We start from the raw sequence: 14,068 nt of genomic DNA, 5'->3' as shown, positions 1-14,068 counted from the left end.
AGTTCTCCGGGTTTACCTATGGTTAAGTAAGATTCAGTTTTATCAAGAGTTTGAATTTGCCTGGAAATGAAACTGATACTTTTTTCCCATGGGAAAATCTATAATGTGAAATGTGTTCCAAGCTGGAACATCATCAAAATTGTGAAGACCACTCAGAAAGATCAAGATATTTAATTTTGTTTAGGTGGGCACTGTGTGAGTGGGAAAACCCTGATTGGGACTGGTAGATCAAATACAAAGGTTGTGAAGTTAGACTGTGCATTTTTATAATTTAGCCATAGCCTACCAAAACCCTTCTTTAACTACATTAAATTATCCCTTTAAATTCCTTTAAGAAATACACAACTTCAGAAGGAAGTTTTTCCTCCAAAATATCAATTTGTATTTAATTGTAAAAGCAAAGAAAGGGTAACAGAAGCTAGCCTGAGAAGTTACTGTGACATTGAAAAGATAAAATGCTTTAATGATGCTCTGGGTGCATGTGTAAAATCATATCAAATAAGTTAACATAACTGAAGAAAAATGGTTCTCCTTCATGTCCATCTATGTAAGATAGCTTCTGATTTAAATTTACATTCTTCATTAAACAGTGACATTTATGGATCTTAACATAAGTAATTAAATGGAAATTAGATGTTTGTCTTATAGAAGAAAAGGGATGAAAAGATAATGGTATAGGGTTCAGGTTCCTGGAGTTTTGCCTTTTCTCTTTCATTCACAGGAGTCTAGAAAATTTGCCTGACTTCTTCAGATTAGTCAGTATTGTCTGTTACCAGAGCTCAATGTCTTCTGTCATTTTCCTTTTAGTTTAATTTCGGAGATGGCTTTGTATATAGCTCCCTGGAGACTTACACTGACTAATCCCCCTCTGCCGTAATTAAGGAGAAAAAGAAAAAGAAGGGAAAGGAAAAAAAAAAAAGGAAAGGAAAAAATAAAAATAAGGAAGTCATAAATAGGATTTATAAAGGGAAGCTTTTATATTGAATTCTGAGAGCCACATTTTATAGAACAGGAATGCTGACCCACTCTAAAAGGATTTGCTGGAAATTTAATTTAGGGGCTATGGCTAAAGGGCACCTTTGCAAACTTGCATTTGTATTAATTCACTTCATGTTCTGGAAAGGTAGTTTCATCAATATCAAGTGGCATCTTTCAGTCTCCAAAGAGTTCTCCAAGCAGTTCAATATAGGAACTAAATATCCTACATAGACAGGTGGAAATACTGTAAAATGGTTTATTGTCTTATATTTCCTTCCATCTGTTTCAACAGAGGCAGAAAAGTCATCAAATAGCAATTAATGTAAGGCAAATACAGGAATCAAATAGCATTTCAGAATTTCTTTTGCTGCTCCCTCACAATAAAAATGCTTGTATCTCCAAGTCATCTTAGCATAGCTACATATTAGTCAATATTTTCTTAATATCTTCAGAAATTAGCCTAATACTGTTTTGATTTCAGCAAATGGTATGTAAATGCATAGTAATAACCTAGCAACTAACAGATAAAACTGATCTGGTTTTGTTCTCCTATTTTAAATATTTATATAAATATATTATTTGGAGAAAAATGATAATATTCTCTATAGTTTCCTTTATCTCACTTGATAACCTGTTTGTCCTGCCTTAATATACAACCTCAAGGAACAGCTTGCATGAAAGGAAGAAGCTGTCTCAGGCATAACAGCTGCATAAGACCTTTATTTAATCTATTATTGTGTCTTATTATTAATCTAATATTTAATCTCTTGGGTGTTAATGAAAATTAAGTCCAAACAGATCATGAATGGCGGTGTGGTGATTCTACTGTTTCCTAAAAAATTGTCCTGTTTGTATGCCTGCTCAAATAGCATCACATTTTCAGATGCTCTTGCAGGGAATCCTCAGTCTGGGTGTTTCTGGGGTAAGGACAAGCCCTGTTTCCCATCCAACGGAGGCCCAGTGCACTGTGGAAAGTTTTCCTTCTGTGCCTCTCTTAAACAGCAGTGAGATCTATTAGCAGGGCATTGGGGGCTGCTTGTGCCTCAGCATCTGCTGTGACAGTTCTGGGGATAAATAGCTTTTCTTCATGGCTTTCAAAACAATCTTCTCATTTAAGAACAGAGAAGGTAAAATAATGAGCATGTTCAACTTGGAGCTGACCTCTCAGGGCAGATTTTTTAAAAAATATATTTAAAAAAAAAAAAAGAGAGAGAAAAGCTACAGTAAGATATGATGCATTTGAAGAATTCTTTAAAAACTCAGCTCTCCTGTGCTGATCTTTTTTATCTAACTGTCTTTGCTGTTGCTAAGTTTCATTGATCTTTTAGCCTTGATTGGAAGTGACAGGAATTAGTTTTTATTGATCTGCTTTCCTTTGCTTGAAACAGCTTTATTTATGTTAAAGCATGTCCCTTATAGCTATTTGCTTAATGATAAGTGTCCTGTTGTCTCTGGGTGTGAGGGACTGCTGAGACAGGTAATTGCATAATTTATTTTAATTTTTTTTATTTAAGGGTAAACTGAAAATGTACCAAATCAATTCAGTGTTTTTTTGTGTTCCCAGGCAATTGGCGTATTATGCTTTTGAAGTACTATGAAAAGTCTTTTTTTATGGCTGTATTCATTAATATAATTATCAAAAATATATTCTAATAGGCTGCTTTGTTAAGCTTGATAGACTGTCTAAATGTCTTCTCAAAAGCATAATGTAGAATAGCCTCCCAAAAAGACTTGAACAAATGACAAACCTGCTGAGGCAGGTGAGCTGGCAAAGAGGTGACAATTTGCTCTACTAAAAGGAGAAAACCCAAGAACTGGCTATAAGAGTTTAGTGAGGAAAAGAAAACAATGCACAGAAGTAGAAAACAGCCTCTTCTGTGGGATCGTGGTTTCATCACTCCTGCCACCGTTCTGGGATGCAGGGAATGGCATGGGATGAGCTTTGTTTCAGTTCCTGAAGGAAGATGATTCTGAGACTTGCTGATTGCTCTTGTAGGAAGGGACAGTTCTTAGAGGATTTAAACTAAATGCTTACTCTGTAAGTTGGAAAAAGTCTTACTTAGGATGATTTCAGACTAGATAATACTTGTTCTCCATGTAGATATTTTTATTTATTCTTTCAGTTAACAAAAAGTATTCCAGGAAGATTAATGGTTCATAATAACACAAAATCTTACTAGAAATCTGCCTTAACTGAGCTGTCAATTAAATAACTTCATTATCCCAAAACACAAGGTCTTCTAGGCATGCCTCTGTAACTATTATATTTCACAGTGCATTTTCCATCTCTACAGGATAAGCTCTCAGCTCCAGATTTGTAGTCTTTTACTATGACTGCCCACCCCAGACATACAAATCTGGGGATTGTCATCTTGGACATCACTACTGAGCAGTGCTGCTACTGTGCAATATGAAGATCTCACAGATAGGCAGTTGATTTTTTGGTGGATGGACAAGGCTAAAGCCTGTGCACACCAATTGTGTGGGGTTCTTTAAACATAATGTCTCCAGTATTAGTGAATAATGCTTTGTCTAACCATTTCTGACAAGTTTTTTTCAATCTATTTTATCATTTCAGTTTTGATATAACACTTCAAATGTATGACTCATTACAAGGAGTGAAATAATTAATGTCCTGTGCTTTTGTATTGACCTAAAGTTTGGTAGGTATTAAAAGGACCAGATTTCACTTCCTGAGTACATCATTGTTTTGCAGACCTCCCCCCACAATGTGATAATATTTCTGGAAGTCTTTAATGCCAGGCATGAAGCAGGCTGGGAAGGGAGCTATTTGGCTAGATCTTCTATCACAAAGAACAGCCTCAGCATTGCTATGTGGCACAACCCTGTCATGGTCCCCTTCTTTGTCGTGAGTTGAAAATTCCTGTCTAGGACCTACATACTTGTGTTAAATTGCCACAGAAGAGCATGGATGCAGGCAGCACAGGAACACAGAAGGTAGCAATTGCCTCCCATGTTTAGGGTTTCTCTCTCTCCAAAGGAGGGAACCATCACTTGTCATCCCATGTCTCACCCTGGTCCTCGTGTTTATACAATCTGTCCTTTGGATTCATTCAAAGAGGTCATATCCATGTAATTATTTCTGAAGTGTAATCACAGGCAAAACAATTGCTTGCAGGAATCTTAGATTCTGCATATTCTTTTCTCTAGAACAGCCAGCTCATGATTATCTGTAGAGGGGCAGTAATTTACCTTAACTCTCCCAAGACATTATAAATAACAGCAGTGGCTTACATGTGGCCATTTGTATATTATGTGGCAGTGCAGTCAAGAGCTGACTCAGCTGTAACAAATAGCCTGCAATGATCCTGTGAACTGTAGTGGAGAGGCAGATTAGACGTGTACTCAGCTGCTCTGGTTTGTGTCTTCTGCCGCTAATAACTTGGGGATTGTTCTGTCTTTTGTAGGCGACTCCACTCCAACGTCCTGCACTGCGACTGCCACCTGGCCTGGCTCTCTGACTGGCTGCGGCAGAGGCGCACGATCGGACAGTTCACCTTCTGCCTGGCGCCTGTCAACCTGCGAGGCTTTCTGGTGGCCGAGGTTCAGAAGAAGGACTTTGTCTGCTCTGGTATTGATGCCAATTATTCATTTATCTATCAGCTGATGGGTTTAGAATGACATTCAAAAGATGCTCTGAGGACTGGAACACTTAGGCTGAGGGAGCTGGGGTTGTTGAGCCTAAAGAGAAAACTCCAGGGGGACCTTAGAGCTGCCTTCCAGTACCTGACAGGATCCTCTATGAAGGCCCAGGAAGGACTTTTCATAAAGGTGTCTAGCAGCAGGGCAAGGGGAATGGTTTGAAGCTGAGGGAGGGTAGTTTTAGACTGGATCTTAGGAAAGAGTTCTTCAGTACAGGGGTGGTAAGACTCTGGAACAGGTTGCCCAGGGAGGCTGTGGATGCCTCCTTCCTGGTGGTGTTCAAGGCCCGGCTGGCTGAGGCCTTGGGATGAGGCCTCGAGCAGCCGAGTCTAGTTGAGAGGTGTCCCTGCCCATGGCAAGGGGTTTCAAGCAGGTGATCTCCAAGGTCCTTTCCAACCTAAGCCATTCTGTGATTCACAGAAAAACAGAAGTGTAGAATTCCTGTGTTGTGTTTGAATGCCATTTGGGAGCAGTGCTGTTTGTTTTCATCCTTGCTAAACTGTGTAAGAGTAGATCAAATTGTTAATTTTTCTAACTTTATAAAAATTGCTGGATTCCAGTTAACATTTCAGTTAACATTTCAGTTCTCAAATTATTTTTCATACTATAGCACTGCCAATGATACCAACATAAGAAATCAATTAAGTGTGGATAATTCGGTGTTTCTCAAGGGAAGAGCTCTACAGCTGACTGGAATACAAAAGAAAGGAAACAAAATGCTAATCTAAGTCTGTTGATAAATGGTTGGTCTATAGAACATGAGGAGCAGATTTTATCCCAGGGACTGAAACATGATTCTTAGGGAGCCAATGCTCATCACTGTTCCACAAGTTTCCACACTGATGAATGAGGCCGATGATACACGACCAACTCACAAACCATGTGTCTATATATTTGGCCTATTCATCAAGTCTCTGGAACTGCACTTGGCTCTTCTGTGATAGAAATACATTTTCTTTAGAAGGGAAAGGATAGCAGGGGAAAAATAGGGGGGAAAAAAATGGAAATTTCTGAATTTGGCTGAAAGGAAGAGATCTGGCAGAGGAGAGGCAGGGCACTGTGTGTGCTGTGGAGAAAAACAAATAAGATACCAGACACAAGTTTGGAGATAGATTTGCAGGCCAAATGGTAAATGACACAGGGAGCTTGTTATGAAGCCAATGTGAGTCCTAACCTTGACAGACTGTGAGTCTTGAAGTATTGCGTTTTTTCTCTCTCATGGCCTGTGAGTGCTGCAGTCTTATCCTCTTGCTACATGGGCTGACTGATGGAATACAGTACGAGTGCTAGTACTAGAAATGTTTTTAGGAACAGCTTGTTTCTATAGTTCCTTTTATATGTGACAAAGAATGAAAGAAACTATTGTACTTAGAGAAGAGGACCTTGATCCCCTTAACTGTATCATGGATGAATGAATTAATACCCAGCCCTGGAGGTATGCAGGAAGTGTTCTGGGCTCATGGAAGATGAAGTTGAGCATCAGTGATCTTTGTGATATGATTTACAAGAGTACTGTGCAGCTTCTGTGAAGTCGTGGAGATGTGATGAAGCCCAGAATGTCTGATAAATTACATCAGAAGTTTAACAAAGAGAAAAATTGAAAAATCTAACAGGCTGCAGAGAGGAAGGATAAAAGAAATGAGTAAATGAATTAAGCTATTAGCAGAATCTAATTTTAACAAAGAGGTAATCAGTGCATTTTTTAATTATGAAATGAAGTTTCAGATGGGGCATGAGTTCAGCCATTTGAATTTATGAGACAGTGCAGTGGAGGGAGAGGAGTTGTTTAAATCAGAAGAGAGAATAATGGCTGCAGAACTCTTCTAAATGCAGTTTTCCGTGCAAAGTATGACTTCCAAAAGAGAAGTTTTTAGCAGGTGTATGTCAGACCGACAACCTATGAGAGAACTCTCAATACAGACCTGCCTTTTTTAAAAATGCATAAATTAATGAAAATTAAAGAAAAGAAGCTTCCAGTGAGACAGCCCATCAACTGTATCCCTTTACCCTCATTTGGGAAATGAAATATACTGAAAAAAAATGCATTGGAAGAGCTCATTTTAGTAGAGGATTTAGCAGAGAGTTCAGCTTAGCATGTGCTAGTTTGACAAAAACCTACATGGACAGCTAGTTTAAAGAGGATATAAATCTTCACTATTCCTTATTACAGTTCTTATTCCTGGTTTTACTGCATAATTTGATTGTGTTTGACTACGAAGTCAAACTAGGACAGGAGGTGAGTAGCGAACTGAACTTGTCCCTCTGCAAAGGAATTTTACACAATTTAAGCTTAAATGAATCGCTGTAACTAGCCTCAAGCTGGCAGTGAAAACTGCCTTTGCATCATAGTTATGAAGAGGTGAAATACAATGTAGTGAACTACTCTAAGTACAGGCTCAGCATTTCAAACACTTGTGTTTTTATATCAGTGGGAATATCACCACAGCAAAAGAACACTCAGCCTTTCCTCCGCTGTAAAATGGGCTTCATCAGAGCATTCCAGTTCAGAACTAGTTCTGTTGCATTCTTCAAAGCAGAACAAGTAAAATCAAATAATTTGGGGAAGGAAGAAAAGCATCCTTGAAAAAAATTACTTTTGGTTATTTGTTGAACTTATGCAAAAATAGAAGAGGTTTATATTTTTATGACAAGTGCTCTTTTGGAAAAAAATTTGGAATGACATGTGAAGGAATGATCAAAGGGCTGGAGAACCTCCCCTGTGGGGACAGGTTTGCAAGAGTTGGGGCTGTTCAGCCTGGAGGAAAGAAGGCTCCAGGGAGACCTTAGAGCAGCCTTCTAGTACCCAAAGGGAGCCTACAAGAAAGCCAGGAAGGGACTGTTTACAAGGGCTTGTAGTGATAGGACAAGAGGGAATGCCTTTAAGCTTGAGGAAGTGAGATTTAGATTGGAGATTAGGCAGAAATTCTTGACAGTGAGGGTGGTGAGGCACTGGAACAGGTTAGCCAGGGATGAGCCCTCCCTGGAGAGGTGGTCAAGGTCAGGTTGGATGAGGCCTTGAGCAACCTGGTCTAATGGAAGGTGTCCCTGTCCATGGCAGGACGGCTGGAACTAGAAGATCTTCAAGGTCCATTCCACCTAAACAAGTCTATGATTAGTGTAAGTTGGAAAAGAAGACTTGAAATGCTGATAGAGCAGTGCCATAACTGGAACCCAAGTTATGTCATTGCTTCTGGATGCTGTGCTACCAGTCCTGCACAGAGATGTTTATAAGCATTAATCCCAGAATGTTAATCATAGAATGTTAGGGGGAGGAAGGGACCTCAAAGATGCAAAGTCTCTCAAGACAATGTTGCTGAAATCAGAGTAATGTGCAGATAGACCTGTGTAAACTGCATCATACCTGTGTAAACTGGGAGGCTTTCAACAATGTTGTTCAGCTTGTGCCCATCAGTTATAGAAGGGATAATTCAAATGATGCTTGCAGGCAAATTGTGAGCAGTGGAAAAGCTGGTCCAGGTTTCACTTATTCATTTCCCTGAGCATTTGGCTCAGTACTGTAGGTAAATGTGTAGGATTAAATAGCATGCAGTTGCCTGGAGATAGGTTTGCAATTACATGTAATTGGGTTTGCATTGCTGAAGATGTGGGGAAAAGGTCATTAAGAGAACTGAGCAGGGCTGGGACTAGATGGCCTGTCGCCATCAGGGAAGAGTACCGAGTACTACAGGAGGTCCTGTCACCCACCAGAGGCTTCTACAGCAAGCTGTCCCCTCCTGGTTAGAGAGTCTGTCCTCCAGAGCCATCCCTGACAGAGTAGCCTTTGCTTTAAATCCATCTGTTTCCCAAAACATCTCCAAAGAGACAACTCCTTTTGCACAGCTGCTTATTGAGCTCTGGGATGTGAGATAATCTCTTACAAGACAGTATGTTGTAGAAGGGGAAATTGTGTGGCACCAAAGAATGAGTGCCCCTATTCATGTGCTGCACATAGATAGCACAGAGTATTTCTCCTTTCTGTCTGCCCTAATCATGCAATTCACTGCCACATTGCCATGACAAGAGAAAACAGACTTAATGTTTGTTGAAATACTCTCTGCACTCCCATCCTTGGGCATGTTTTATTTTTACATTCCCTTAGCTGGTAGAGAAGCATCTGGGAGTGCTGGCTTATGCTTGGTACCTCTTAGAGCCTTCCAGTCTTTGCTTGGATCAAACCCAACTTCCTTCCCATGTTCAGATGTTTCACTGCTGAACTGACTTCTCTTTTCCTAACTCTGTCTCTCTCAAATCCACAAACTCTCTCTCTGCCTATTCGTCTGTCTCTCATCCTCCTCTGACCTTCTTAGGATAGTAATTTTATTTCATTTTCCTCTTATGCAAGTTTTATTATGGCTCTTTGATTTTTCCTCTATCTGCTTCTATCTATCTACTTATGGAAGTTGAAATTAATCTGCATACCGATCCATCATGTCAAGTCATATTGTGCGTTCTCACCTCTGTTAGTGGGGCTGTAAAGCTTTGCAAGCTAAAGCAGTAGGTTCATGAAGTTGCACCATCAGCAGCACCTTGGTCTTTTCAGTGCTCTCTGCAGGACCTACTGAGAGACCCCATTTGGATTTTTTTTACAATGATGAATAATTCTCATTTTCCTAAGTATACATGCGAGAAAATCAATATACATCTGAATATACATCTAAGAATAAAGCGTTTAGGAGCATTGTGTCTCATACCTTCATGTGTAGCATACTTCAGCCACTGTTGCCCTCAGCTATCTGCTGTCAGTATAGCTCAGATGTCGTCAGTTCTCAACGGATTGCTTGCAGAGGAGACTGTCTGGAAGATATGCAGGCAGAGGCTGCATGGATTTCAGTGAGTGGTGAGAGGAGGCTGACTTCTGTGCAGTTGCTGCCGATTCTGAGGCAGTGTCAGTGCTTGGTATTGACTCTGAAGGTGCAGGCTGATACAGATTTGTTATAGTTTTTGTAAGTATATTGAGGTATTTTACAGTGGGCAGGGCTTATGATGGAGTCTGAAGATTGGATGAGATTTCTTAGACTAGACCAGAGGTAAGGAATTCATGTTTTTCTCATGTATGAAATGCCCAATTCTAAAATACTGACATAAAGAGAATCAGAATGCATAATTTGGATCAAATAAGTCAAAATTCCATCTGAAATTGGTGCAAGAGAGAAGTCATTACCAGAACCAAATGTCTAGTGACTGCTAGCTAAATAAACTGATACTGATTTTTAGAAAATAGTGGACTGATCCAAATCTCAGTTGAAGATCTAGAGTTTCTAATTCATACAGTGAGACTGCAGCTGAGGTATAAAGAGGGAAATATGTTAACTTCCTGCTGCTTAATGCAGTCTGGAAGCCCTAATGAGGAAGCAGATTTATTTGTTTAGGAAAGGTCAAACATTCTTAAAACATAGCTGTTACTCTCTGGCCCAGAACACAAAGCTCAGTAGATTGTCTTGCTCCATTTTTCTCCTAATAACTTTACACCATATTGTTGAGGACACAACCAGCAATGAATAACTAATAAAGTAGCACTCCTCAAGCTTGGTATCATAATGAGAACATTCAGAAGGTGCCAAAGGAAAAGTGTGTGGGGAGAGGAACTCCCCTCCATCTGCTCCTATTTACAAGACTCTGTGCAATAGTCTATCTGAATAACTATCAGCAGGTCTGCTGCTTTTAACATGGGGCATGGAGGTACTGTCAGCATGGAAGATTGGTGCTCCCTGGAAACTGAAGAGGAGGGAGGGCTCTTTGCTAGTGATGCAGATTAAGGTAGTGCTGGGCAGTAGCAGTTGCTTCTGAGGGAGCAGAGTGATTTCTTGCCATTCAGTCCATTCCAGTTCATGCTGCAAGGGGCTGCTAATGGCTCTTGGTTCTGATGGTCACAGGAAGCTGGATAAACAAAGTGAGAGAAGGAGGGTTTTTGTGTGTGTGCATGTGAGTGGTCACTTTCTGCTGGGGTGACATCCACATTGTACAGCTGTTTTACTGCTTTTAGAAGTGAGCTTAAGCTTTTCATCTAACTTTGATACTACTTTGAAGACCATAGCTGAAAATTGGCTTTAAATTATGTTAAACTTAGGGTTTTGTCCTAAAATGATGTCTTACCTTTTTGATATAATTACCTGGGTTTTTTTCTGGAATTCTCTTTTCCCCAAAGCAGTATGTGTAGCTATTTAATGCTTATTTAATGCTTATTTAATGATGGCAGGTTGGGGTATAATTATTCAGCCATTGAGCTTTTGAACTGTTGCTGTAAGAATAATAACATGATTAGTTTTTATTTTAATGTCCAAACTCAGTGGTTTGTTCTGTTGCTAGTAAGTTGGTATTACTTTGGTATACAAAAGAAATGTGTCATAGTGGTATTAAACAGGAAGGAACAGAGTTGACTGTAAGTGTGCAGCCAAGACTTTTTCTGTTCAATATATGTTTGTGACTGGCAGCACATTTATGGATATTCAGTTAATAAGAATAAGCACAGAGCTGCTTATAAAACAACTGGAGAACTCCATAAATGAATAGGTGGCAAATGCAAAGTTGCATACAGTCATGAAACACACAGAGTACATTTTTGTAGAACGAAGTAGGTTTCATTCATTACTCCAAACCTTCCTTTCACTGCAGTTGCATATTTCCTTTTTATTCCTCAGTATTTGTTTGTAAACCAATTGGTGTTGACTTTGCCTACAGAATAGCTGTGCTCCTGTGCTGTGACTTTTTAGCAGATAAATTTACTGTTTGGAAATGTTGAGAAAAATAGTGAACTTGAATCAAATAATGAATATTCATTCCTAGCAAATTTTTGTATACCATGAACTTGATGGTATTAATCTCATCAATCAGGGACTCAAGTCACTAGTCATAAATACTTAATGCTGTGCTCAGCAAAAAGCTGTGGAACAACCATAGATGGAAACATTTGCATAAACCCATTTGCTGCACATTCCTGCAGAATAAACCCATTTGTACAATATTTTCCCCATTAATGGAATATTTATTGTTTGTATGGAATGTTAACTTTGCAGAGTCAGTTGTGATTGACTTGCCCAGAACTCGGTGCACACTCAAGTGTATTATAATACTGGGATGCAAACACCAATCAGGAGCGATATATCTGTGTTAGGTATCTTTGTGAGATTGTATTACCACCAGGAATCTAGTCAAAACTGTAGCTCATGTCGTAGTAATTGATTTCAGATGTCCCAGCATTATAAGAAGTTCCAATGGGTTATTTAATTAAACCACAAATGGTCACAGTATATCCACAGATCTGCTCTACTTGTAGTATTGTTTGTTGATCAATAATTTCATGCCTGGTATACAAATGATTTAAAGTCACTACAGGTTTTTAACTAGTTAACCCTGTCAGATTTATCTTAAAATCCATTCATATTTTTTACAAATAACTAACATTTTGGTGGTGGAAAAGAAACACTGTAAAGACAGTTGGAGAGGTGAGGAGGTAATAAAGCACACTACTTAGTGTGCCATAATTGGATGTCAGTGCAAATGAGATTATTTAGGTTAGTCATTGCAAAATTTATTTTAAATGCCTGTGACATTCAAACTGTACACCATAACTATTCCAGTCTAATTGTAATATTGGTCTATATGCTGCTCGTAAAAGGCTAGAGGCCAATGAGATGCTTATTTGGAAAAGCACTTAATTTCACTTGAAACTGATGGGTCCTAAGTCTCCTCCTTATCTTGTCTCTCCCCCTGACCCTCAGTCTTAGACTGAATAAAGTGGTGCAGGCTAATGGCATGGCAGATATTAACCACCATAATCATTGAGATTGGCATTCCATTACATCAGTCACAAAAAGCATAGTAATTTTTGTTAATCATGTTCCTACCCTTCCACATTTTGTTAGTGTTGGTTTTCTAATAGCAAAATGTATAATTGAGTTGATGATTTTTGTCTCTTAAAGAAAAATACAATTAACTTGGTGAACTAGTGCTGCTGTGTAACAGAGAAAATCTGAACTGACAGACAGTAAGAACTAAAGAAGGGAAATAACATAAATGCAGCTGGCTTGTCTATGGCTATTTCTTTCTGTTGCACCCACTTGTGCAGGACACAAACAGCAATCTTGCAATATTTTTACTTTTCCTGTGTCTTTTCTTGTGTAGAAATATTGGCACCAAAAGGGAAGATTAATTTTTGAGATTTCAAATATCCTTTCTTTGGAGGCTGTATTGCCTTGGGGCACTTGATCTATCTGTATGTTTATACTCTGCATACCTATGAAAGTCATACCCAAATTTTAAGAACTTTAAATTCCACAGACTACTTAGACTTGTTTTCTTGGCCAATCCTTTCTTTACCAGCTCTTCACAACTATACAAACATTAGACCCCTGGATTTTTTGTGCTTCAATTCTATAGATCTGCTACAGTGCTCACAACAGATCCTCACTTAATTGAGGCAGCTAATCCAAATCAGATTTGAAGTTCTGCTTATATCATTATTCAAGGAAACTTTAACAGATGACTGTTTCTGTAAGAACTGATGGAGTATGTGCTAGATGCCAGATGAGTGTTCATGTGTAATACAGTGTTTTGTTCTTTGTAATGGAGAAATATAAACAAAAACATTTGTTAATAGTGATATTAATTTAGACACAAAGCCTCAGAAATCTACAATCTAGATAAACTTTTGCTCATGAAGAAGAAAAATGCAGCAAATATGAAGGGCACTTGGAGCATTAAAACTTGTAATGAACATTAAGTTCATAAAAATACTTCTTTTTCCATCTTAAGTGAAATAAGAAAACTGATCGCTCATTATATGTGGATAATAAAGACTCCACACTAAAACAGCCTCTTCCTTTACTTTTCACTTCTTTCAGCATGAGCTGTCATTTTTTCATCCCATTTACTCTACACTTAAGAGTGAAGATATTCTACTGCTTGTTTTATTTTGACATCAGGTATCTCCATAATTAATTAATTGGTTATTTTTTATACTCACTGGCCATAATCTTCACATAAACATTCCTCTTACATAGTAGAACATCACAGGTAATGTTTTTTGGTCCAAATTTGGGGGAAAATAAAAAAGAGAATCTGAAAGGCTTAGTGGGCAGCACAAATAATGATGTGATTAATCTCTAGGCCTTTCTATTTAAAGAAAAAATTGCTGGAAATTTCCATTATACTTAAATGTAAAATGATATTTTCACCTTGTTACTCTTGCTCCTTGCTTTTTGTGCAAGGAAGACTGGTGTCTCTGTCTTTTCTCTTTCTTCTCAGAGCACTTTATGTAATAACCTCCTTTCAAACCAATCCTTTAGTGTAGAGCCCTCTGCAATACTGCCTCATACAAAATGTGGAGCTGACAAGCTGAGTTCCACTGCATCTTGTACGGTTGATTTAGATGTTGGGAACAGACTCTTAAAATTCCAGCTGGCAATGTGTCAGGTGTTTTGATGTTGTG

At 38.7% G+C, this 14,068-nt stretch overlaps 1 protein-coding gene across 1 annotated transcript in view; it reads left to right on the top strand.

The window, feature by feature from the left end:
- Window positions 1-14,068, top strand: part of SLIT3 (slit guidance ligand 3) — a 508,252-nt gene that overhangs the window by 303,762 nt on the left and 190,422 nt on the right. Inside the window, exon 8 of the mRNA XM_054168241.1 lies at window positions 4,407-4,570. Coding sequence (XP_054024216.1) covers window positions 4,407-4,570 — 164 coding nt within the window. The remainder of the gene's footprint in view (window positions 1-4,406; window positions 4,571-14,068) is intronic.

This window comes from Dryobates pubescens, chromosome 16 (assembly GCF_014839835.1).
Source record: "Dryobates pubescens isolate bDryPub1 chromosome 16, bDryPub1.pri, whole genome shotgun sequence".
In the NCBI taxonomy this organism is placed as follows: Eukaryota; Metazoa; Chordata; class Aves; order Piciformes; family Picidae; genus Dryobates; species Dryobates pubescens.
This window is presented reverse-complemented; position numbering and strand designations above follow the sequence as displayed.